This window comes from Cebus imitator, unplaced genomic scaffold, assembly GCF_001604975.1.
Source record: "Cebus imitator isolate Cc_AM_T3 unplaced genomic scaffold, Cebus_imitator-1.0 Scaffold82, whole genome shotgun sequence".
NCBI lineage: Eukaryota > Metazoa > Chordata > Mammalia > Primates > Cebidae > Cebus > Cebus imitator.
Window position 1 is genome coordinate 5,219,763 of NW_016107397.1, and position 25,847 is coordinate 5,245,609.

Genomic DNA, 25,847 nt, shown 5'->3' on the forward strand with positions numbered 1-25,847 from the left:
CACTGCAACCTCCACCTTCTGAATTCAAGTGATTCTCCTGCCTCAGCTTCCCGAGTAGCTGAGATTACAGGTGTGTGCCACCACACCTGGCTAAATTTTGTATTTGTAGCATAGAGAGTTTCACCATGCTGGCCAGGCTAGTCTCAAACTCCTGATCTCAAGGGATACGCCTGCCTCGGCCTCTCAAAGTGCTGGGATTACAGGACTTGGACTTCATTTAACATTTTAACAGGAGTAAAGCCATATTAAGATGGGCAACTGAGTTTCTATTTAACATCTGTTAAGCGCACTGAAAAAAATACACCTTGATCAAGAAAAGATGTTGTGAGTGCAATTACAGCAGAAAAAAATGTTTTGCTTCAAGTTTCAGAAAGATCAAGACGGTGAGGCTTGAATTTTCTTTTATTCAAAAGGAGGTCACGTGACATACCGTCCCACCTCACCTGATTGGCTGCCATTGGGGAGTTATTCTTGACCCATTCTTCCACGATTTTGACCACGGCCCGCAGGATTTTGGCATCTGGTGATTTCTCAATGAGGGATGTCAGAATGGCCTGGATGAAGTTCTTCCGCATCTCCATGCTCATCACTGCCAGGCGCGTCTTCACCAGTTCCAGACTTAGCATCACCAGCTCGCTTGTACCTGCTTGCACCAAGAAGGAAAAAACCCATGGGTCTCTACACATTGATTTAATCAGGCAGCCACTCAGCCTTGCTGGGCGTGCTGGGTTCTACTCCTTTTCCCCCTCAATGATTTCTTCTGCAACTAGAGCTCTGGGATTTGAGGCACACGTACATTCTTCCATGCATCTTGGGAGTGTAGCCCTCCCAGTGGGGAGAGGGGTGAGGGAGATGACAGACTGGTGCAGGTGGCCCTGGCCTCTCCACACCCAGCTATTAAGTCCCAGTCATGGCCCCTGTACTCTGAGGTGTACCCAGAGGCCGTGCCCACCACAGCCCCTGCCAAGCAGCACCATACTCCTACAAAGCATCCAGATTCCTGTAGCCCACTGCTCAGCTCTGAAACCTGTGACTTAACTCTTCAGAAACAGCAACTCTGACTGAGCAATCTGTTTCATAGCAAGCACTGGTAACTCTCAGTGGTGAATGACGCATATAAAAGTCCAACTACTTTAAATTCTCTGCATTCTTACATCTGTAGACTTTAAAAGCAGGTAGGGGTGTGTGTCAGAGACAGAGAGAGACAGACAGAGAGTTTGTGCAACAGACTAAGCACAGTGACTATTTACAGGTGTGATCATGGCTCCCAGCAGCCACCAATTCTTGGCCTCAAGCAATCCTCTTGCATCAGCTACTGGGGAGCTGGGACCACCCGCGCGCCACCACACCCACTCAGCTTAATAACAGTCAATTTTTAACTATAAGTCCTGCTTTTTAAACCCCTACATTGAAGAGCAAATGGTAACAAATTAAAACAACACGACTTGGTGAATGCACATTCCCTTTAGAGTTCAGTCCCAGCCCGCACAGCAGAGTCTGAGGAAAGATCCCCAGCGTCCAGCGCATCACCTGAGGTGGCTTCGGTGCTTCCCGATGCTGCCTGAGGGTTTAAATGTTCCCGGACCATCTTCTGCAGAGAGCGCATAAAGACGGAGATCAGCCGGTCTATGTAGCTGGGGTTGTTGCTGCAGGCTGACTTGAGGATCATCAGGGTCCCTAAGATGTAGAAATTGCCAGGTGTTTTACAGAAAAGTAACCACCAGGAAAAACAAAGTGGAAACAATGCGCTATTTGAAACAATGTATTCTAACAAAAGTCTTGATTAATCCCAATGTCAACACTGTGAGCTCTCACATTCTGAAACACTGTATTTGTACCCCTAATTCTCAATTATATCAAATCATCATGAATGAGAACTGATTTTTGTGCCTCGGTAGAAACAACATTCTTACCTTCAGTTCTGGATTTTATTTTTAGGTTATGGCAAATTACCCTAAGTTTTTAATCCTATAATATGTTTGGGAAAATAAGAAAAACATGGAAAAAAACCTTTTTTAAACAATCTAGCCTATCTAGAGGACATGCCAAATATCTTTGAATTCAATTTGCACTCACTCTGAAAAACGGCCTAAGATCAATAAAAATCAGCAAAGCCAATATTAGAACAGAAACATATAATATATGGAAAAATTCTCTTTCATGATTGGCATTGTGAAAATTACCTTGATCTCGACCTACACATTAAACTGCTGTTGCTTTTTTTTGACATGGAGTCTCGCTCCGTCACCCAGACTGGAGCACAGTTGCATGATCTCAGCTCACTGCACAACCTCTGCTGCCTGCATTCAAGGGATTCTCCTGCCTCAGCCTCCCGAGTGGCTGGGATTACAGGCGCCTGCCACCATTCCCGGCTAATTTTTGTATTTTTACTAGAGATGGGGTTTCAACATGTTGGCTGGGCTGGTCTCAAACTCCTGACCTCAAGTGATCCGCTCGCCTCAGCCTTCCAAAGTGCTGAGACTACAGGGATGAGCTACTGCACCTGGCCCTACTCATTAAACTTTAAACCTGTATTTGTGGATCACATAATAGAACAACCAAAGAGTATATGCCAGTTACGAGGCGATTTCAGGCTAGCTTTGTTAAAAGATCAACTCTTCACAGAGCAGTCAACATAGGGCCAGTCTGGTTGTAAGCCAGGCAACCTGTGACACTTGATGATGACAGTGATGTAAACAGGTTATGCTCTGTGGTTCCCAAGTGTGGTGCTCTCCTCTGTGGAGCAGACAGTGGTGACTATGCCCCAGATCCAGCACAGGGACAACGGTGTGGCCAGCTCCCCAGGCCCACCTCACCCTAAGGTTGCCTATGGCCTTTGACACCCCTCAGAGGAGGGAGGCAGAGCCCATGAGGTCAGCCCTTCTTAACGAGAGTCCTTCAGACAATGAGCAGGGGGAGGAGATACTTGTGCTACCCTGTGATGGAAGCTGGGATCTGATGCAGGGTGACCCCACTTTAAAAAAGTCCCGGAAGCACTTCTCACTCTCCGCACCTGGCTGCTGCCTAAAGAGAGATAGCAAGCTGGGATGGCAATGGACACCATTTTAACCAAATTCTCCTAGCTCCTGTCAAGTTTGGAGAGCAATGAACTCCCCCAAATATATTCAGTTGGCAAATTCAGACAAGCATTTGCCTAATAATGGCTATCTATATAGGTAATTACATACATGTATATAGAAAATGACAAACACTCTAAAATACTGGGCCTGATTACTACTAGGAAGAGAGCCTGACAGGTGACTGGTACTTAGTTTTCCTTCATTTGTATTTTCACAGTTTCACCCAATGAATATGCAATAAAGGAGAAAATAAATTTTGAGACACTAAGCCAAAATCTAGGATCAAAGACGTGTGTCTGCCACAAAGCTGAGGGCACATGTATAAATCTGACTCCTGGGTACCTGGGGCCAGAGTGACCCAGCTGCCCGATCACCTAAGAGGGAGGCAGTTTTCATCTCACCTGGGCCAGCCAGAGCCTCACCGATTAGACGGAACGATTTCTCGTCTTGTGAGTGCCTGACTCACAGGTGGGCTGTGGTGAAAGGCAGAGACCACATGTTGGCATTTAGCTCTTGTTGTGCTCGTTGAGGGCAACACTGGGGTGACAGGACACATGCGCCCTGGCAACGTCCCTCATACCAAAGCCTGCGCTGGAGGCTGAGGAGGGAGCACAGGGCTAGGATCGGCGAGAGGAGGGAGGGATGCAGTCTACAGGGGATGGTGGCCTTGAGGGCCTAATGCAACAGACGCCTGAACAACCAGCGTCTCTAAGTTCCACCCAAAAACCAGGGCCCTTTCCCGAAGGGAAGCACGTCCAGTGCACAGGGACAGATGCCAAACTGAGCCACCACAGAACACCAGGACAAACGCACACTCACCGAAGAGCTGGGAGGGATTGGCGTTGGTGGCCTTCTCGTAGTTGGTGAGCCCTTCGTAGATGACCTTTCCGACGGCTGCGTAGAGGCACTCCAGCTCTTCATACTTGGAGGCCACACTGGAAGTACCTACAGGGCGGGCACCCAGACACATGGTTAGGGCTCTGGGGCCCATCAGTGCTGATGTCAGGGACTGAGTGCTGGCTGCTCGGATATTAGGAGGAACTGGCATGGCCACTTCTCTCCCTGCAGAGCAGTGTGGGCCTCCCCTCTGGGCTGGTTCCCATACTACACGGCTATGTGCAGAATACTCAAAAAACCTAACGGAATGTGCTCAAAACACACTTATGATATGTCAAAATTTTATCCTGCCAAATGTTCAACAATTGAATACTTTAATACGATACTTTAACTTCCCTTTAGTAGCTTAAAGAAATAATCTTCAACTGATGAACTGAATTTCCAAAGCAGACAAAATTCGATGAGTGCTGCCATTCTGTTTTTATGTCCATTTTTTTTTGAGACGGAGTTTTGCTCTTGTTACCCAGGCTGGAGTACAATGGCACGATCTCGGCTCACCGCAACCTCCGCCTCCTGGGTTCAGGCAATTCTCCTGCCTCAGCCTCCTGAGTAGCTGGGATTACAGGCACATGCCACCATGCCCAGCTAATGTTTTGTATTTTTAGTAGAGACGGGGTTTCACCATGTTGACCAGGATGGTCTCGATCTCTTGACCTCATGATCCACCCGCCTCAGCCTCCCAAAGTGCTGGGATTACAGGCTTGAGCCACCGCGCCCGGCTTTTATGTCCATTTTTAAAAGAAAGTTTGAGAGTAGAAAGGAACGTGATAACAAAGTGCTCAACACAGTAACTAGAGGATGAGCACTCTCATAACAAGCTCCACGCCCACCGTCCATTCTCAAAGAAAAGCACTGGTGGAAAAGGCCACGTACTCGGCTCCGTTGGGAAAATACTCATCAGGCGCGAGAGAAGGCTGTGGACGGCTCGCAGCACCTTGGTGTTTCCACACGTCATGCAGGCGGCAATTCCACGCTGCAGGGGTTTGAAGCTACTAAGGATGGCTGGCGACTGAAGGACAGTTAGCAGGAAGCTCAGCACTTCTAGTCCCGTGCAGATATTCCCATAGTTCACTTGGTTTGGCTGCTCCTGGAATGGAGAACACAGGCCACAGAGGAAATGAATACTCAATGACAAGGAATTCTAGAAACCAGAGTCTGGCAAAATCTAGCACTGGATTCATTATTTGGAGACTAAGTTTTAAAACAAAAAACAAAAGAAAACCACTAGAGAATGACCACCGGATTTCATAAAAATGATGCCTTCATAAAATCACTCTAAGTATCTATTCAAACTCTTTTAAAAAGGTTAAAGTATTAAATATTCAATACTAACCAATGTTACTATTTTAAAATCAGTAAAGCCCTAAAAAAGTTCCTGCGATGAATTTTGCTTTTCTCTTCTCATTTTCTTAAGATACAAAAATACAAATATCCTTCCGGGCCAGGCACAGTGGCTCATGCCTGTAATCCCAGCACTTTGGGAGGCTGAAGTGGATGGATCACTTGAGACCAGCCTGGTCAACATGGTGAAACCCTGTCTCTACTAAAATTACAAAAAAAAAAAAAAAAAAAAAAAAAAATTAGCCAGGTATGCTGGCACATGCCTGTAGTCTCAGCTACTCGGGAGACTGAGGCCCAAGAATTTCTTGAACTCGGGAGGTGGAGGTTGCAGTGAGCCGAGATTGTGCCACTGCACTCCAGCCTGGGCAACAGAGTGAGACTGTCTCAAAAAAACAAAAACAAAACCAAAACAAACACTCTTCCAAAAAGAAGCATCTTTCAAACCGTGTATCATGAAATCAACAGATGATGGCAGCATTAAAAATTAGCAAAAACAGGCCGGCTGCAATGGCTCATTCCTGTAATCCCAGCACTTTGTGACGCTGAGGTGGGTGAATCATGAGGTTAGGAGTTCAAGACCAGCCTGACCAACATAGTGAAACCCTGTCTCTACTAAAAATACACACACACACACACACACACACACACACACACACACACACAAGCTAGGTGTGGTGGCATGAGCCTGTAAACCCAGCTACGGAGAGGCAGGGGCAGGAGAATCACTTGAACCTGGGAGGCGAAGGTTGCAGTGAGCCGAGATTGCACCACTGCACTCCAGCCCGTGCGACAGAGGGAGACTCTGTCAAAAAAGAAATAAAAGTAAAAATTAATAAAAACAAACCAAAACAACTGAATAAAACAGAAAATAGAGTTCATGGTTCACAGCAGAGGTAAAACAGAAGCAATATGGTCTTCACAATCCAAAATAATAAGGTGCTTGCAATAGATTTTATAATCTCAATAGTAAAAGTCTTCAAATTCTGCCAAGACCTAGAAAAACAAAATCTGGATAAGGCAAGAGAATAGCTTTTGCTGCCACCAGAAAAGTATAGAATCATGCTTTTTACAAGCAAAAAACCAGCAAGCAAAATAAAATAATTAGCATTTAGGGACCAGCTCCTTGTTACCTAAGTACTACTTGATAACAAATTATAGTTTCATCATTAAAATCTGTTTTAAAAATCCAAAGCTCATCTTAAAGGTTGTTGCAACAGTCAACTAAAATGCCCAAGGCAACTGGTAGGTAACTTTTACAAATGAGTCTACAAAATGCAAGCAAACTGTATTAAGGTTAAACACTCCAAAGTGTACTTGGGGCCAGCATGAGAGCTCAAATTCCAAAGCCATTCTTTCCTTTCTTTTCTTTTTTTTTTTTTAAAGACCAGGTCTTGCTTGCTCAGTCTCACAAGCTGTAGTACAGTGGCTCAATCATAGCTCACTGCAGCCTCAACCTCCCAGCTTCAGCCAATCCTCCTGCTTTAGCCTCTTCTGAGTAGCTGGGACTACAAGCTCACACCACCATGCCCAGCTAATTTTCTCTCTCCTCTTTTGTAGAGTTGGGATCTCACTATGCTGTCCAGACTGGTCTCGAACTCCTCAAGTCTCTAGAGTAGTCAGACTCCCTCCCTGGTATCAGCAGTGGAGGGCAATGTGGGAGAGGCCATGACTGACAAAGAGGACAGGAGATTTGGGGCTCAGGGGTCAGGCCCAGAGTGATCCACAAATGTTCAGTCCCTGCCCAGGCGATAGCATCTGATAATTGTGGGTCGAGATGGCCAGGGGGAGACCTACATTAATTCTAGCTAAATAATTATAAGCTTGTTTGGCTCAGAGTACACTGAAGTTTATACACCGAACTAAAATATATTATTGGTGCAGTTAATTAGGAATCAAGCGGCAACAGGAGGCCTAAGGTAAAGACCACGTGAGAGCGCAGTAATACCGGGGAACACCGAGGGGTGGTTGCAGAGCAGGCAATACTGCTTTGGTCCCACAAATGCCTTCTCAACATAGAGACTGCATCAGGGCCTCGTAAAGAGGGCTTATGCAAAGATCTCTGAAAAGGGAGGGGACCTCCGCTCACAAGGTCCAGGAAAGTCTTTGCAGATGGGAGCTGGCAAGGAGGAGAAAAGCCTTGCAGGGCAGAGATCACAGAACACCTCAGGCTCTGCCTTGGTTCTCAGAATATGGAGTGATTTTAATTGCTCTCTGTCCTCAATGCTCGGGAGATAAAAGCCCCATGATGCATCTGCTATACTTCTGATGCAGCAGCACTCTGATAACAGTCAGAGTACTGGTGATAACCTCAGAGTACTAGTTTAGCATGTCTTAGAAGGATCTCCACCAGGCTATCTTACCCACTCCTCCACCCTCCCCTTCCACACCCATAAGATCAATGAGATCATGCACATAATAAAGTGTTTGGAGCCCAGAGCTCAGGGCCAACGCGGTACCCATGCTTGTGTTGGTCCCCTGGACCCATGCTGTAAATTCTACTCTTGTGTCTCTGTCTTTATTTTCTTTTCTCAATCCCTCATCACCGCTGGCACTAAGGGCACCCACGTATGGGGCTGGGGCTGGTTCCCAACAATAATGGCCCCAGTGGCCCTGCCCTGGCCCTTCAGACACTTCTACTTACCACAGTCATCAGCAGCTTGTCGAACCACTGCAGCTTGAGCTCAGACTTGGACCACATGTCTGGCCGCAACGCGGTCTTCAGAAGGTTCACACATCGGCGAGAAAGCACCTCCCCAGGGGACCCCGCAGTGTTGGTGTTGTCATTAACCTAGCAATTCATCCGAGTTACAGCCGGCATTTCACTGCTTCCAAGTTTACAGTCATTCCAGTGACAGCGCTTCTCGACCATGCCCCAGCCAGTGCACCTGTCTCAGACCTTCACCCTCACCACCACTCCTCTTCCGCCTGACCTCCACAGAGCTGGACACCTTCCCTGACCAGCCTGACTGGTGAACCCTCATGGCCCCCTACCCTGCATCTGCAGCACATCCATGGGGACCTGCAATTCCTTGTGGGCCCCGCTGGCTCCCCACAGGACCTCCCTGCACACTGCAGGGAGGCAAGGAATTATGTATTGGTTAGGTACTTAGCAGATCCTTTTCAGTACGTGGAAATTCTCAAAGGAACTGTAAGATATACTATTTTGTTTAATACGAATAAAAACTTAAGATTTAGAAAAATTTCATTTACAACAGATTTTTGAAATATAGTTTCAGAAATAAATTCCTAAACAATTCCATAAAGATAAAAATTGATATGAATGATAAATAAACCCAAGTTATAAAAGCACTTAAACAGCTAAATGTACATTCTTTCTGTAGGTTGGATCATCTCACCCTTTACTAAGCTGTGTACTGTTCCCATCTCCAGGGTGCAAAAAGAACACTTTGAAGTTAAATGATCAGCTGAGATCACTGCCTACCATATTCCACCAGTGCTAAGATGCCGTCAATTAGAAAGCACATCATTAGTTTATTATCACTCAAAGAGTGAAATGCTTTTTTAAAAAAATCGTTATCAGGCCAGGCATGGTAGCTCATGCCTGCAATCCCAGGACTTTGGGAAGCTGAGGCAGGCTGATCACTTGAGGTCAGGAATTCAAGACCAGCCTGGCCAATATGGTGAAACCCCATTTCTACCAAAAATACAAAAACTAGCCAGGTATGGTGGTAGGCACCTGTAACCCCAGTAACTCAGGAGGCTGAGGACGGGAATCGCTTGAACCCTGAGCAGAGGTTGTAGTGGGCTGACATCACACCACTGCACTCCAGCTTGGATGACAAAGTGAGACTCCGTCTCAAAAAATTAAAAAATCATATCAATTATAAGACACAAGTAGGCTGGGCGCGGTGGCTCACGCCTGTAATCCCAGCACTTTGGGAGGTCGAGGCGGGTGGATCACGAGGTCAAGAGATCGAGACCATCCTGGTCAACACGGTGAAACCCCGTCTCTACTAAAACTACAAAAAATCAGCTGGGCATGGTGGCGCATGCCTGTAATCCCAGCTACTCAGGAGGCTGAGGCACGAGAATTGCCTGACCCAGGAGGCGGAGGTTGCGGTGAGCCGAGATCGCGCCATTGCACTCCAGCCTGGGTAACAAGTGAAACTCCGTCTCAAAAAAAAAAAAAAGACACAAGTAGATTTTGGAAATGTTAACCTGCCACAAAATCAAGTGCATTTGGTATGAAAATGACAGAACCAGCTTGCAGACTTTGGTTTGTCTGTATCTTTTTTGACAACACTGTCACAGATAACATACTAGAGTGTCAGTAAGTAGCCTCTGGTCTGCAGACGCCCTGATGCAAGACACTTGGAGCCCATACCTGACAGGCCACGCGAATTAGGAAGTTCACCACGGTGTCTGTGTGCTGCTTGTCGATGGGCTTGGCGAGGAGAGAGTCCGCTCCAGGTAGCGACTGGCTCCTCCCAAACACCTGGAAAAGGACCTCCTTTCAGGCAGGAAGAGAATCTCAACACGAATTTCCAACTCAGGTTTGACTTGTTCACCCAGCTATCGGGTATGCGGTACCTCCCAGGGACAGAGGCAGGTCTGGGCGCTAGGGATACCAAAGACAGATGTCATCTCTCCCCTGGTGAAGCCAACACAGCCAACAGAAGGACAGACGGCTAGCCAGCCAAGCAGCCACAAAAAGTAGTGGCTCACGTGATGGGGAACAAAAGTGCGAGGCCCAGGAAGCAAAAGGACATCATCAAAGGAGGTCTTTAGGTTGAAATGAAGCCAGCCACGAGAAGAGAGAAGAGAGATAGCTCCCAGGGGAGGGAAAAGGCCAGGGAATGCATCCTAAGTGAGCACAGAGCCAGGACCCTGAGACGGTGCTGGGGTCACCCAGGCCCTGGAGGCCACGGTCAAGGGGAGGGCTCATGCAAGGGGAAAGGTAACTTGACTTGATTCAACTTTTTATATTCAGAGGATTGTAAGATCCACAAGACATTTTTACAAAAATACTATGGAGGTCTCACATACCCTTCACCCAGCTTCCCCTGATTCAAGTTCTGAAAAGAGACTTCTGTGGCAGCCTGACTGCTATGTGAAAAGTCGAGGGGTGATAAAAGTGGAGGCAAAGAGAGGAACAGGGACAGAGAGAAGAAAAGGGAGGCAGCTGAGCAGCTCCCATTTGGTTACTGCGAAGGGTGATGGAGGCTGAGACCACGGTGCAGAGGCAGGGATGGGGAGGGGTGGGTATTTGCAGCAAGGTCAGTGACACTTGCTCTGGATCAGATGTGTGAGGAGAAGCCAATGGACAAAGTGCAGACGATGCCAAGTTTCTAACAGGAGCCGAGGGCAGACGTGGTGCCACATAAGATGGGGGATGGTGAGGGTGCGAGAAGAGCTCAGCCTCAGGCCTACGAAGCTGGAAGTTGGGCAGTCAGGCCTGTGTCCACAAGCCAGCGGGTCCATGACACCAGCTGAGATTGGGATCAGGACTCCCAGGGCCAGCCTTCCACAAGGGGCGATACCCAGGACCCTCTAGGCAGCTGCCCAGCAAAACAGAACACATCTTTTTCTGAAATTGATCTCAACACGGGCACATGTTCTTAATCAACTCCTTCCTTCAAAGAGTTTCTGTAGATGTCTTTCTGCAAGTAATCAACCATCATTGACAGAACTCTAATGATATGAACTGAACGCAAAGGCAAATGTGTCTGGTGGCCTGGGAACCCCCTGCAGGACTGATGTGTCCCTGGGTTTCAATCTGGTGAGCGTGGCTGTTGCCAGCTGCCTCTCCTGCACACAGCTGGGCACCGAGCTCACATTCTAAATGTAGGGAATAAACAAACCAACTCCTAGCAGGATGCACAGCACCCGTAGAGGCCCATGATCTTACTGCACTGATGGCTCCGGTGGCCGTTCTGAAGCGTTTCACTTCCTGGGCAGAATCCACAGACAGGCCTCTCTTAATGGAGGATGAGACAGAATTGACTCCTTCTCCACTGGAATTTGGGTCCATGTCTGAATCCGGCTTAAAAACACACAGGCGCTTGGCTTTACTGACTGACTTCTAGGGAAAGGTCAAAGAAAGGCGACTGGGGAACCCTGATGCTGAAACCCCTACCTGCTGGTCCTTGATCCTCTGCAGCTCCCACTTGATGACAACTTCAGACAGGTCCACGGCCAGCCGCCTCTGCTCAATGGTGACACTGGGTGTGAAGCCAAGCCTCTGCATGGCGCTCACCATGTGCTGCACCAGGTGGTGCCGTACCGGGTAGTACACCTGTGGGCGCAGGGCCGGCATCACGCCACGAACACGGGACCTTGGTCCCAGAGCGCGCACACGCACACAACCCTGACATGCCTCAGCTCCAACATACACACACAGACCAATCTGAAGCTTAAGAATTCTGAATCCCAACCTTACTGAGGAAATTCTCCCTGCCTTATGTATGTGTGTTTATTACCCTCCCCCACCCCAACTAAATCCCATTATAATAGTATACTTCAGTCTTTAAAAACTGAATTCTTTTCAGACAGGAAGGTGAGTCTCATCACATGTATCAAACTTTAGACTTGACATTGTAAAAGTTTAAGACATACAAAAAGCAAAGTTCCAATTCTAAGAGTTGGCTATAAAAGAATTTGCTTTCAACACAATCCTTTCTCCTCTACCCTAAATTTACAAGAAACATTTACATACAAACAAATCCCACAAAGGGGGTGATTTTGCCATAGAGAAGGAGGTGCCAGCAACATGAATTAACTTTCCAAGCCTGGTTACGGAAATCTAGAGTCAATGAGGACTATCTCTCTCACCTTAAGGTACAAATTTGGTAGCAAACAAGGGTTAACTAAGCACAGTACTTAGGACAGAAATGCAGCTTTAGACACAAAGACGCACAAACCTGGCACATATTCTCTATATTACGGCAATTTCCATGCTGATAGAGCCATACACACTTATAGAAACTAACCAATGAACCAGAGCCGCCTTACTAAAAGATGACCACCCTATTACTGCAGAACAAGAGGAGGTCAAGGGTCAAAGCGAGTGCCTGAAGACATACGCCCACAGTCCACCATCCCTCCCACACACCTTGAAGTGCTGCACTATCAGGTGCAGAATGTGCACCAGCTGTGGGACGGTGTGCCCCTCCTCCACGATGATCTTCCGTGTCCAGTGGGTTAGCATCTGGTGCCCGTCCTCCATCCTGGCTGGCACTGCTGGGGTCAGAATGGCCATTGCCTGTCTGACGATCGCTCGAGCTTCCATTGCATGAGCCTTGAGGAGACTATGGAAAACCTAAAACAGGGAAGAAACACTTACGGAGGATGAGAAGGAAGGCTTTAAAAAACAGGAAGACACAAATAATCCATTGGGATCAAGGCATGGTATTTTCCCAAAACAATTTTTTAAACATTTCTTAGGACTTTCTAATTAGGAAACAACTTAGTTGCTTTCTGTTTTGTTTAGTTTTAACCAATGAATACATCCATTCTAGTATTTACAAAGCACCTGCTATGTGCCTGTGTGGAACTAGGCTGGGGCACGCAGACAGATAAGACCTAGCTCTCTGCAGGGATCCTGTGTCCCGCCTAACCAGCAGCGAGTCAGGGAGGTACACGACTCATCTCCCTCTGGCTGCGGGTGGGAAATAAAGTGAACAGGGCCAGCAGGAGAGGCACTGAGAGGCAGCAGTTGCAGTCGTTCAAGTGAGAGGTGAGGTCACAGAACACAGAAAGAGCAGTCCTGGGCTGGAACAGGGTGGGTGTTAGAAGCTGCAGAACCTCCTGGTGCGTGGGCACTGGGGAGGAGGAGAGAAGGTCAAGAGTCCCTGGGTGTTTGAAACTGCGGGACAGCAGTGAAGTCCCAAGGCTGGAGTTCTAGCTCAAGGGTCCGTGACAGGGGATGTGAGAGGCCCCTGGCTTGATTGGGGTCCAGAGTTCAACAACACAAAGGTTTATAGGAGAAAGACATTAGGGGAAAGCCATCAAAGATGGTCTCACAGAAGATAGGAACTATCAGTGATCAAATGCTGAGCACTTGAATGTAGTATTACATTTAATTCTCACACAGAGACATTAACTTGCCCAAGGGCACAGCCCGTGTGAGCAGAGGAAGGACCACTGAAACCTGGGGTGCCCAACCTCAGAGCCCAAACCACCGAGGGACACCATGAAGAGGCTCTCAATACTAGCTGCACAGCAGCAGGCTCATGAGATACAGATCCGAAAGTACCTACTGTCGTCTTTAGCTAAGAGAATTGGGCTGAGGCCCTTGAATATTTATAATATTTGCCATGGAATGTCAGAGTTGGAGGCCAGAATGCAATTGCCAGAGAAACCTGAAATGGAAAAGAGTGACATTTCCCTTAAAAAGCAAAGCTGTCGAGGAATGAGGGCAGAGTCGGAACGAGGGAGGAAGGAGAGCATGGATAGTCACAGTGTGGGTTATTTTCCCCTCAAATTTCCTGTTATTGTAGTAAAACACATAAAACACAGAATGTACCATCATACCCACTTGTAGGTGCACAGCCCAGTGGCGCCAGGCACCTTCATGGGGTGTGCAGCCACGAGCCCCATCACCTGCAGAATGCATGCCTCTTCCCAGGCTGAAACTGCACCAGGTCAACACTTGCTCCCCATCCCCTCTCCCTGGCCCGGCCCCCCTGCAGTCTCTTTTTGTCTCTCTGAATTTGAGTGCCCTAGGGTCTTCTAAGTAGAATCAATCAAATAGTGTCTGTGTTTTCATGGTTTTTACTGATATTGGGAAAAGACAGCAGGGGAGGCTGACATTGCGCCAGGGAGTCAAGCGCACCACATGGGATCCACATGGAGGACAGGAGGGGCCTTGCAAAATACCTGCAGGACGATCTTCTTGTGTATGGCGAATTTGGCGATAATGTGTGCGAGGAGCAAGTGTCCACTGTACTTGCAGGCCGGGTCCACACAGGCCTTGGAGAGTAGGCAGGGCCAGGCGAAGGTCATAAGGCGGCGAAGCTTGCTGTTGCGGTTCTTGTTATTGTCGTGGATGTGGTGCGGGGCGTGCTCCACCAGCAGCGTGGCATACTGCAGCAGGTAGATCCGCAGAGAGTCCAGCATGTCCGCCTGCTTCTCGGGGTCCAGGACCTGCACGGGGACAGTGGGAAGGACTCATTTCCAGCTGTGAACTGTGTTACTGACTGAGGGTCATACAACATGTGTAAGTCTTACACACACACACACACACACTGAGGGTCATCCAACAGGTTTAAGCCTTAAAAATACACACACACACACACACACACACACACACACACACACACACAGAGTATGTAACACGAAGTATTACAATGAGGTTATCAATAACATCCTATCCGTCTTCCTTCATATATATGTGAAAGGAGAAAAAAACCTTAGGATCCCAATTCACTCTGCCCAATGGAAAAAAATAAGCTGAAAGTTGAGTCATGCAAGAAACTGGCTCTGCTTCTGTTCCTAAGCAGAGCTAGAGATAAAAGGTTAACGATCTCCACAGGTATCGGCTCCATGTTCACTGTATCTTCCGTAAAGTCCTGACTTCCTAAGCATGAGACGAACACAGAACTGCCTGTTCCCCTACCTGCTCCCCTTTTTTTGCAATGTGTGGATGACCACACCCTCCCTCTTTCTCTTTCAGCCCAATTTTCCCCTTCAAATACTGAAGCCCTCAAAACCATCTTTAATGTAGGACACAAACCTCTCTCCCAGACACACCCTTAACTTTGGCAAAATAAATTTCTAAACTGATTGAGATCCATCTCAGAAACTTTTTGGTTTACATATCGATTAGAAATTCACCACATTCATTTCAACATTTAAAAATGGTGAGGCTTAAGAGTCAGGACACAGGGCTGGAGGAAGGCGAGGTGGAAAGGAAGCCTTTGATTCAAGATGACTTAGGACTGAGTTTCTTAATTTCCAAGTAATTGAAATTTTTTTTTTCCTGGTCAACTTTTGTCTGTTCCTTATTTTTCTGCTGTATGATTAGAAAATGTGACCTGGAAAAATGTCAACTTCCAAAAAATTGTTACAGTTTTGAAAGCATCTGACAGATGTTTCATGGACATAAGAAAAGGTGTACCTTCTTTGAGGGATATTCTACACGTCTCTACTAAATCAAGTATAATGGCGGCATCATTCAATTCAACTAAGTGTCCTAACCACTGTCTGTCTACTAGGCCTTAATAATACTGAAAAACAGAAAGACTGACATCTTCCATGATAATCATGTTTTCATCAAGGATGTACTGCTTCTTGGCAGCCCCACACCTGCATCCCCAGCCTCCAGTCTACCAGCTCCTTTTCTCCTCATCCCGACATTCAAAGTCCCCTAGCAGCAGCATCTGACCAAGGAGGCACAGCCTGGAGAAGATGACAAAGGAGAAGGGGTCCTTTTGGACCCCATCTCCCTACACTTGCCCAGAACAAAGCAAATAACAGTAAGGGGACCAAGAATAAACCCCTGGGCTTGCTCTGATCCCAGGGTGGGATGTCAACACTGCAGGAAGGAGGCCTGTCTGAAAGGATAAAGACTATGTAAGGTCTGGGAATCTGCCAATGGAAACAACAGTCCCCTCTTCCTTGACCCCAGGACAAAATGGATAAGAAAACCGGCCATCTGTATTTCTGATTAGGAAAATATTCACTAAGCATTCCAACACACACTCAATGCAAGAATCTCAAGGCAAACACTGCCTTTAACAGTGAGGATCAATATAGTGAGTATTGGGAAAGTAACTGAACGCAGGCATTTAATTCAAAAAACCCTTTCTAATACAAACTGTAAAGCCATTCTAAAAACGTACAGAGGTGTTAAAACCCGAGCCCATTTCAGACTGGACTACGGCTGCCACAGGGTTTCATAACTTGGCAAGAAGAAGTTGCAGCAGGAACTGCAGACAGTCTCATAGGCTCACTGGCTATTAGGAGATTCTTTTGCAAAACTGGAGATGAAAATAGAACACGGAAATTCTGCTGACCGGCAACAAGGGTTTTCACAAAATAACTGCTACATGAATTTTCATCAAGATACATTTCATTTTTTATTAGAATCTATTAATGTGGGAAAGTTAATTCATTCCAAAGTAAGGCGGCCTTCTAAAACTCACTAAGAATTGTAATGTGATGGTCTGCTATAAATTAACACAATCACGAAAAATAAACGCAGGGAAGCAAACTTAACACACAAACAGACATTCCTTCATCTGACCGGTTACTTCTCATGCCCATGACATAGTTATACCACCTTGGTAATAAACACACTGGTAATGCTTTCTGGGTTATCTCCTTCTGGATTGGGAGGTCCCAATAGCTGCTCTCCTTCCCCCTTCTCAAAGCTGTACAAGAAAGCAGGATTCAATATATGCTGCAGAACCTACAAAAAAAAAAAAAAAAAAAAAAAAAAAAAAAAAAAAAAAAAATTAAAATAAATAAGGAGAAAAACAAAGCCACGCTGTTTGTTTCTTTAGTAAGACAGGAAGAACAGCCATACCACACCAACAAGTTAGAACTCAACCAGGGTGTGACTACTAAACTTGACTTCTATGCAAAGAGCAACTAGAAAGGTAGGTTAAAAACTGTGGAAAAGAGATGTCAAGCTGGTTTATTCTTCTCATATCAAACAAGCCATTTTCTAAAAACAAGGAAATTAACAAACTACTCTTCAACACTGGGTCACTGCTGCATGGACCTGACATTCCTCAGCAATGGCATTTTCTCACCTACAGCCCAGCCTACTAATTTTTTTTTTCTCCTTAAGAGACAGGGTCTCATTGTGTCACCCATGCTGGAATGCAGTGGCGTGATTATAGCTCAGTGCAGCCTCTAACTCCTGAGTTCAGGCAATCCTCCCACCGTGGTCCCGAGTAGCTGGGATTATAGGCATGTGCCACAACACCTGAGTCACTCTACTATTTAGTTAACGGAGACGCAGTAGAAGAAGAAAAGGGCCCAAGGTTCCCTAGAAAACCAGACCAAAAACCCATAGCCTTCTACAGCATAAGAGTGGGACTCACTTTAGCTTTTAATTCATCTCCAAAGTTAGGGTCATTTAAGTCTACAAAGCGAAAAAATAGGGCACGTTTCTGAGTGATGCTGTAATTTTTGGGAATCTCTTCCTCCATATACTCTTTTAAGAATGTCATGTTGCAGAGAAAACGACCAGTAAAGGCTCGAAGCAGCTGGAATAGCAATTCTATATCTCCATAATTCCTTCTGGAGGGTCAAAAGAAAAAGACAGGTTAACTTACAGCAAAGTTCATTAACAACTATGCCTCTGACTTGCCTTTAAGCAGCTCAGAGACATAACCCATTCTCCTGTACAATGACCACAGCTTTGTACAGACTAGAAGGAGGCTCCAGCTGAGCTTTCAGGACAGAGGCAGTCCCTCGGGGTAGGGCGGGAGGCGGCACCCACTTGCAGTAGTTCAGCAGGCAGTAGGCCAGCAGCTTGGGCTCCTTCCAGTTGGTGGCTGCCATGTTCTCCTTGTGGTGCCTCTCCTGGAAGGTCTCACTCACCCATACACGTCGCAACTGGCTCACCAGAGAGTGCTGGCTGGCCAGCCAGGAGTCATCGTTTTTCACTATAATGCTTATGATCTGTCAAAGAAGAGACAATTAGGGAACCATGTCTCCATTAAACCCCTGGGCAATGGGGGGCCAGAATAAGGGGCGCTACCTTGATGGCCTGGAACTGGAGGTCCAGGCGCATGGTGCTGGTGCTGGGTGAGCCGGGGCGCACGGCCGTCTGGGCACCCCCCGGCAGAAGCAGGGTGATGAACCTGTTGGGGTTGGCGGCCAGCACATCCCTCAGAGGTCTGGCGTCTTTGTGTTTTAAAAAACTCTGAAAGCAAAACAAATAGAAAGGCTGTTTTAAGCTAACCAAACTCATAGAAAATTAGAGGATATGAATTTCAAACCTTTTTAAATCTTTTAAAAATCTTACTAAATCTCTAGAGGAAGGCTTACCAAAAAAGCACCATACGCATGCTTTTAAAAAGATGTTTTTTTTTTCTTTTTAAAAAGAGTCAGAGTCTTCGCTCAGTTGCCCAGGCTGAAATGCAGTGGTAAAATCACAGCTCACTGCAGCCCCCAACTCTTGGGCTCATGCAATCCTCCCACTTCAGCCTTCTGAGTAGCTGGGACTACAGGCATGCGCCACCATGCCTGGCTAATTTTCATATTTTTTGTACAGACAAGGTCTCACTCTGTTGCCCAGGCTGGTCTCGAACTCCTAGGCTCAAGTAATCCACCTGCCTCAGTTTCCTGAAGTGCTGGGATTACAGGTGTGGGCGTTTAAAAATACTTTTAAACAGTAATCATACTTTGTGATTTTATAATTCTGGCAGAGCATTTATTTGCTCCCACCACCAAAGTCCTACAAAGAGTGGTTCCTAGGCCTGTGTGTTTCATAGACACAACCAAGCAGCGATGATGTTCCCCATATTCAAATATATGTGAGAAAAAAGCGGCAGGACACTCAACAATGAAATAGGAACTGAACATTTCAGAGCACAATGGCTCACACGCACTTGCAGGGACCCCTGACTCCAGCCTCTCGCAGCTCTTACCATAAACATTCTGCTCCACTGGGGATCGTTCAGTGTGGCTTCCATCATGAACAGCTCCACTGTCTGCGAGGGGTGCCGAGTCAGGAACTTGATCAGGGGCTCTCGGAATGGACTGCCTGCCTACAAAACATGTGGGAAGACTGTACCTCACATCTTCCTCTCCTCAGAGCTTGAGGCTCTGTCTACCTAACTCGGTCCCTTGTTACTACAGCACACGAACACTCACAAGCAAATGTGGATATCCAATGCCTTTATGCTGCTCCATCTGTCCATTTAAAATACAACCAAGTGAGGATGCCACAAGCACTGGAGGGTGACAGAGTGAGAAGCAGCCTTCAGCGTGGCCCTTACCTCGATCAGCATCGCCCGCTCCGTTTTCATGACAACCTCTAGCAAAGGCTTCACCAGAGTCTGAGGAGCCGCCGGGATCAGATGAAAAAGGTTTATAATTGCTGAACAAATCTTCATTTCCTGATCAAGAAAACCAGAAATTATAAATAGGTCAATTACTTTTGTGAGTGACAGAGGTCAACGTCACTACAGACCCTACCACAATCTAACTATGTTGGCAAGGCTAGGCAGTGAAGCGAAGGGTTAACATGTAAAAGCCACAACTTACCAGCCTTAGGTTCTAACTGTGCTGTGTCCTAAGGAAACTGACTGCCCGTGGCCTGCGGCATTCCTGTCAATTGTGAGGGGGTGTGGGGGGGCCAAATGTGTACACCTGATGTGATCGTGCTGTTTGCTGTCATGCATGCTGACAAGTGGCAGAGGTGGCCTTACAGGGCTGCCATGCTAGTCCCCCTCACGGAAGCGGGGATGATTCCACTTTGGGCCAGGACAGCATGGGGATGCCCTACTTTGCCATGGTAATACGAGGTCTTCTCATTACATATGCTAAGTTCTAAGGGCACATATGTCTTTTGCCCTCAAAAGCTAGCAAAGGCCAGTGTGGTGGCTTACACCTGTAATTTCAGCACTTTGGGAGGCTAAGGCTGGTGGATCACCTGATGTCAGGAGTTCAAGACCAGCCTGGCCAACATAGCGAAACCTCATCTGTACTAAAAATACAAAAATTAGCCAGGCAGGGTGGTGTATACCTATAGTTCCAGCTACTCTGGAGGCTGAGGCAGGAGAATCACTTGAATCACTCTGGGAGGCAGAGGTTGCAATAACCTGAGATCGTGCCACTGCACTCCAACCTGGGCGATAGAGTGAGACCCTGACTCAAAAACAAAAAAGCAAAAAACAAAACCCTAGCAGAGAAAGTTCTTCAAAAAACACATAAGTATTTACCCTGGAAACTAAATATTAACAAATATAAACAACTAATTCTGGTACTAAGTATTTAGTAGGAGGTGGCCTGCTGTTGTTCCAGCTCTCCCTCCTCAGTTTCCAGTTTTGCTCCTGTCATTCAAAGGCATTCTACATGGCCACAAGGGAAGGACGTATTCCAATGTGCTGTGCTGCGCTGTGATCCTCGGGTAAGATGGGGATGACCGCACCCGTCAGGAAGGGCCTCACTCTCAGCAGCACCTGAGAGACTTCTCAGAATTTTTCTTTACACCAAAAGGCAAAGCAGAAAATGGGTGTGAAATGAGGAAAATGGGCCCCAGAATTCTCTTCCACAGAATTTGCAAGACTTAGGATAGAGTAAGTTCCATCCTGAAATTATAATGTTCTAAAATGGCGCTTTTATACTCTGTGTTCTCACTTTCAAAGCGCTGTCACAGAAACCACTTCTTTGGGTCTTCGAAACACCGGTGGGAGGCAGGAATGACAGATGCCATTATCCCCGTTTTACACGAGGGGGAAAGCTCGGGGTGTGTGCAACACTGCACAATGTTGTGAGTGCACCAATGTGTGTGGTGTGTGTGCGGTGAGTGTGCAAGAGAGATGAAGGGGACTGGGTGGGTGAGTAGGGTGAGCGAGCTGTAAGGTTTTAAATTCAGGGCAGTCAGTAGTGTAAGAGAAACTGTAATTCTTCCCACGTCTAGCAGATGTAATATACTCTGTGTGAGTTTCCTCTCAGGAGGTTGCTAGCTATGTGTGTTCAGATGGAGGTTAGGAACGCAAAATCTAATTTAGTCTTAAATATAATTCAGACATTGCAATTCTCACACGAACTTATGAGTCTTGCTTAAAACGTCCTAACAGAAAACATGCTTGGCATCAGACAGTTCACAGCAATGATACTGATACAACTCTGCCACAGACAGACAATACAGGTCACTGCACTCAAGGGCACAACGCACTCTGTCCAGTACAGAACCACGGCACAGCTAACGAGTCACAGCAAAACCAGCAACGACAACGACCCCCTCCTGCAACTCCACTCAAGTTCTCACCTCTACCCCTTCCATGGCAGGCTGAACCAAAACAAAAATTACAGCATGAAAAAAGGCAACAGAAAGGTAAAAAGAAAAGAAAAGAAAAAAGAAAAGAAAAGAAAAGGTAAACTGTTCTTCACATTTCAAGTCACAAACTGACTGTTAATAGGTTGTTCTCACCTCAAACTGACAGAATGGAGACAAGGGACATCTCCCGCACTCGGAAATGCTTTCCTGAGGATGGGGAGGAAAATCATCTTTTTTCTATTTATGTTATTTACATAAAAACTTCCCATATACTCAAACACAATAAGGGTTATTGGGGTTAACAAGACAGTAAAGACACAAATTATCAGAAAGCACACAGTAATTAACAAATGCTCAACAGCAAAAAGCACAACTTCACCTTCGATGTCAAAACACAGCCCTTCTGATACAGAGTGTCTAACAGTGGACTTCTTTCCTACAGCACGTTTACATAATAGGGCTTCAGGATTCTTGTGAAAGGGGAGAAACTAGAAGACCTTGTTGTATGCAAGCACATTTTAAACAGTCTTTCGTAAGTGAATAATTCAAATGTTATATGAAGAGCTAAGATATTAAAAAATAACAAAAACCTCTTTGCAGCTACAGTCAGAAGCGGTCCAGGTGGTTTGGGCCATGACAACATCCAATGGACACTGAGTTATCGTGTAATGTGAAGCACGGTCTTCCTAAAACTAGCTGTGTGTGATGGTGTGCATGCACGTGTGTATATGTGCACACGCAGAGAACAGGCATAAAATGCGGTCATGCGTTCTCTCCTATAAGCTCACAGTTAAAAAGGGAAGCTTCCTAAACACAGTGATGGGGCAGAGCTCTGATCACAGGGCTATCCAAAGCTCCAGGGCAGGCTGGGCACAGTCACTCACACCAATAATCTCAGCACTTAGGGAGGTCAAGGCAGGTGGATCACCTGAGGTCAGGAGTTCAAGACCAGCCTGGCCAAACATAGTGAAACTTCAGTAATTTTTGTACTAAAAATACAAAAATTAGCCAGGTGTGGTGGCAAGTGCCTGTAATTCCCAGTTACCTGGAAGACTGAGACAGCAGACGCTTGAACCCGAGAGGCAGAGATTGCAGTGACCTGAGATTGTGCCACGCACTTCAGCCTGGGTGACAGAGACTCCATCTCAAAAAGAGAGAAAGAGAGAGAGAGAGAAGGCTAAAAACAATTTGACTATAAAAAATTTGAGTAAACTTTTTTATATTTTACTTCTCAAAAAAAAAAAAAAAACAAAAAAAACCCCCAAAGCTCCAGGGCAGCTTTTATTTATTTCTTTATTTCTTTAGTTAACTATCTAGCATATATTCAATTATAGTGTCTCAATGGAGCAATGTCTTTTGGGGATTCTGCCAAACAGGAACAAGTTACTTTCCAAGATCTGTTTCCCATCCTATGTAACATCCATAAAATATGCGGCCTGGCCCTAGGTTTAAGTGATTAAACCATGGCCATGTAGGCCGTCTCTGGGCCCCAAAACACCAAGGTCTCTGAGTTTTAGACACGCAGACAACCTTACAGAGCTGGACCCTCCCCGGATGTTCAAGTAATACAATTGCAGGATGATAAAAACGTTCAAGGAAGAGCTCAAGGACTTCCCAGTACCCACGACTCTATCCCCTATACAACTGCGCCCCCATCTCCAAATCATCTGCTGTAAATTTTCATGAAGTCTTTTGCTTATTTTTTTTTTTTTACTAGGCCATGTTAAGGACTTTATATAAAATCTTTTTTATTCAACTGAAGTTGTTCATCTACCCACTAGGTTTTTAAAATGTTTATTCTAGAACTGAGTTTCAGAAAATTAACAGCTTACTATAAAAACAAATTTAAAATTTAAAATTTAAAATTTAAAGCAGAAGTACCTAACCGATGAGAGAGGGAGAGAAGCACAGAGATACCTGCTCCTCATTCCAGGAGCCTCGGCTCATTAACATATTCTGCTCTTCTCCATGAAGAGTTCCTGAGTCTTTTCTGCATATATAAATAGCGAACCTTCCAAAGGGTCATGCGTAGCATGTTACTTCTTTAAAAAGTTTAAAATCCTGGCTTAGTTTTGCTTACTTGGCTGTTTAGAAGCAGTAGGAAACAAGACTTACATAAACAAAACACCTTGACACACAATGGTCAAAACAAAGCATAATAAAGCCAGAAAAAAAAAAATCCAAATTGGGATGGAACACATCCAGCAAAGGCACACGAGGACAAAAAGCCACGTTAATTATGCCTCTGAGGAACTATGAGGAAGTCCCTAGCAGGAATGCTGCTGTAAAGTTTCACTAGGTGTTAGGAAACGCATGGAAAAGGCAATTGCACTGCGATGACATCAAGTTAAAAACAAAAACTGTAAAAATAAACATATACAAATAATATTAGATTTAAAACAGCAGAAAGCATGCATTCTTAAGAGACAAAGTCTTTAATGACCCACATCGGACACTTTAAAAGATTTACCTAAAGCGGTTTTCCTTTAAAACCATACAAATGTACTTTGAAGGGCTAGTCAAATGACTGGGCAAACAATTGGGGTGGATGATTCAGACCTTGAACACACACATGCCAGTGTTTATGGGATACCTTCTTACATTCCCGTTAAGGCTTTAGGTCCTAAAAAAATCTCTAAGTGGTTTTATCAGGCAATAATGATTAAACACATTTACTGACCCCCTTGATGGAAAGCAATGGAAACAATAGCTGAGGAACGCACCACCATGTAAACAGCAGCTGCCAAGGACAGGCTAGAAAATACACTGTTTAAAGCAGAGCTAGTAAAATTGAAATACTGACATTCAAGCCCCCCAGAATTCTCAACAGAAAAGTCGTATTAAAGTGAACCAAAGGGGAGATTTTAAAGAAACATAAAAAAGGAATGCTTAGCAATTAAGAGAAAGAAAGGCAAAACAGAACACTAATCAAATGTGTTTAACAATTTATAAGGACTAGAATCACGTCAAACTAGATTTCTGACCGGCATTTCACTGAAAGCACTGTCCCGGCTTTAGCACTGACCCAGCATGGTGGCTGGTGCCCTTCCCAGAAACAAACAAGTCACTCACGTTTCCGTCGCTCCTCTGGCCCCCTTTGTGGGTGATGACCACCACTTCCATCCACTTGCGCAGATGTTGCTGTTGGAAAAATACATTCTGAGACACAACTTCTTCACAACAGGTGCATTTCAATTCCAACGTATTGCTCTCTGGTGGAAACTTATATGTAATCATTAATTTCTATCGTGTTTAGTGTGAGAACTGCAGGGTTTACATTACTAAAACGGCGCAACCGTCTAACTAGCAATGAGAGTAACTGGCATTTGTTCATGTTTCAGAATAACAAGGCTGTCCTTGCTGTGACACAAAAGGCAATGTCCTGACTCCTGCGGTTCCAATACTAGGCCCTGCCAATTTACTTCGTTACTTCCGTTAACTTGCTTCCCAGCCGTTCACTGAGGGTTTGGATGTGTTGGCTTCCACACTGGGTGTCATGGTACAGACATGAAGGGCTGACATTATCCCTGTCCTTATGTCCCTGTCCTTGTGCAGTCCGTGGTCTGACAGGGAAAAAAGGTAAACACAAAGATGCCTGCTGTATGTAGCTACAATTACGGTGTTGTAAGAGGAAGACAGGAACCAGCTTTGGCTGAGAGAGGAGGGGGTGGGGGTCCTCCTGCTGAGAATGCAGGAATGCCAGAAGCAGAGGAGCAGAGAGAAGAGGAGAACAAAGGCCCTGACACCAGAGAAGGAATGGCAGCCAGAGTGGCTGGGGAGCAGTGGACACAAGGGGAACCGAAGGGAAGGGGCTAGTGAGATAGACATGGACCCCATTTGGTCAGGGACTGTGCAAATGAGTGCCATAGGGCAGCAATTCCTTCTGCAGAGTGAGGGCCATGCTTCAGCAAGAGGCTCTGTATTTAAGTGCATGGGAAGAGAGACCCCCAACTTTAGCTTAACCCAGGCACCTGGTAGCCAAGCTCCAGCCTCTGTGTCCAGCAAAACCAGGCAGACAAATGTCCAGGGCTTAAAGCTAAAACCACGACAAGAGCATTCAATAACAGCTGCATCTTTATTATCCTGCATTCTTCAAAGCAGTCCTTCAGAACACCCATGTGCTACAGGTACTGCCTGTAGAGGTTTCCATGGTAAAACAGGAATGAGAAACAACAGTTTGGACACCTAAACACTATTCTCTAAGACAAGCCTTCCGTGAGCCTTTAACATCCTTATAGTCCACGTCAAACTTCGAGAGGCTGTGTTTCCCAACCTTACAGAGCCAATGAACTGGTCTTCACGAAACACCGACATCACACGCAGTCAGTGTTCCAGGGAACGCTGGCATTGAGAAATACATACGATAATACACATTTCTCCAAAGCACTCAACTAACAACATTTTACCAACAACATTCCCTGAAGGATGTTAATCACCAGAACATAAATTCATAAGTCCTACACCTGGGCTGGGCGCGGTGGCTCAAGCCTATAATCCCAGCACTTTGGGAGGCCGAGGCGGGTGGATCACGAGGTCAAGAGATCGAGACCATCCTGGTCAGCATGGTGAAACCCCGTCTCTACTAAAAATACAAAACATTAGCTGGG

The 25,847-nt window shown here is 46.0% G+C and overlaps 1 protein-coding gene across 1 annotated transcript in view; it reads right to left on the reverse strand.

The window, feature by feature from the left end:
• Positions 1-25,847, reverse strand: part of LOC108307871 (transformation/transcription domain associated protein) — a 135,415-nt gene that overhangs the window by 48,538 nt on the left and 61,030 nt on the right. Inside the window, exons 30-48 of the mRNA XM_037740396.1 lie at positions 24,313-24,381; positions 21,394-21,447; positions 21,232-21,252; positions 19,235-19,354; positions 18,884-19,003; positions 17,992-18,156; positions 17,731-17,912; positions 17,330-17,528; positions 16,561-16,689; positions 14,157-14,423; positions 12,391-12,597; positions 11,416-11,574; positions 11,188-11,322; positions 9,664-9,774; positions 7,960-8,106; positions 4,851-5,064; positions 3,900-4,025; positions 1,531-1,677; positions 391-643 (exon numbers count right to left, since the gene is read on the reverse strand). Of these exons, the coding sequence (XP_037596324.1) occupies positions 391-643; positions 1,531-1,677; positions 3,900-4,025; positions 4,851-5,064; positions 7,960-8,106; positions 9,664-9,774; positions 11,188-11,322; positions 11,416-11,574; positions 12,391-12,597; positions 14,157-14,423; positions 16,561-16,689; positions 17,330-17,528; positions 17,731-17,912; positions 17,992-18,156; positions 18,884-19,003; positions 19,235-19,354; positions 21,232-21,252; positions 21,394-21,447; positions 24,313-24,381 (2,825 nt within the window). The remainder of the gene's footprint in view (positions 1-390; positions 644-1,530; positions 1,678-3,899; positions 4,026-4,850; positions 5,065-7,959; positions 8,107-9,663; positions 9,775-11,187; positions 11,323-11,415; positions 11,575-12,390; positions 12,598-14,156; positions 14,424-16,560; positions 16,690-17,329; positions 17,529-17,730; positions 17,913-17,991; positions 18,157-18,883; positions 19,004-19,234; positions 19,355-21,231; positions 21,253-21,393; positions 21,448-24,312; positions 24,382-25,847) is intronic.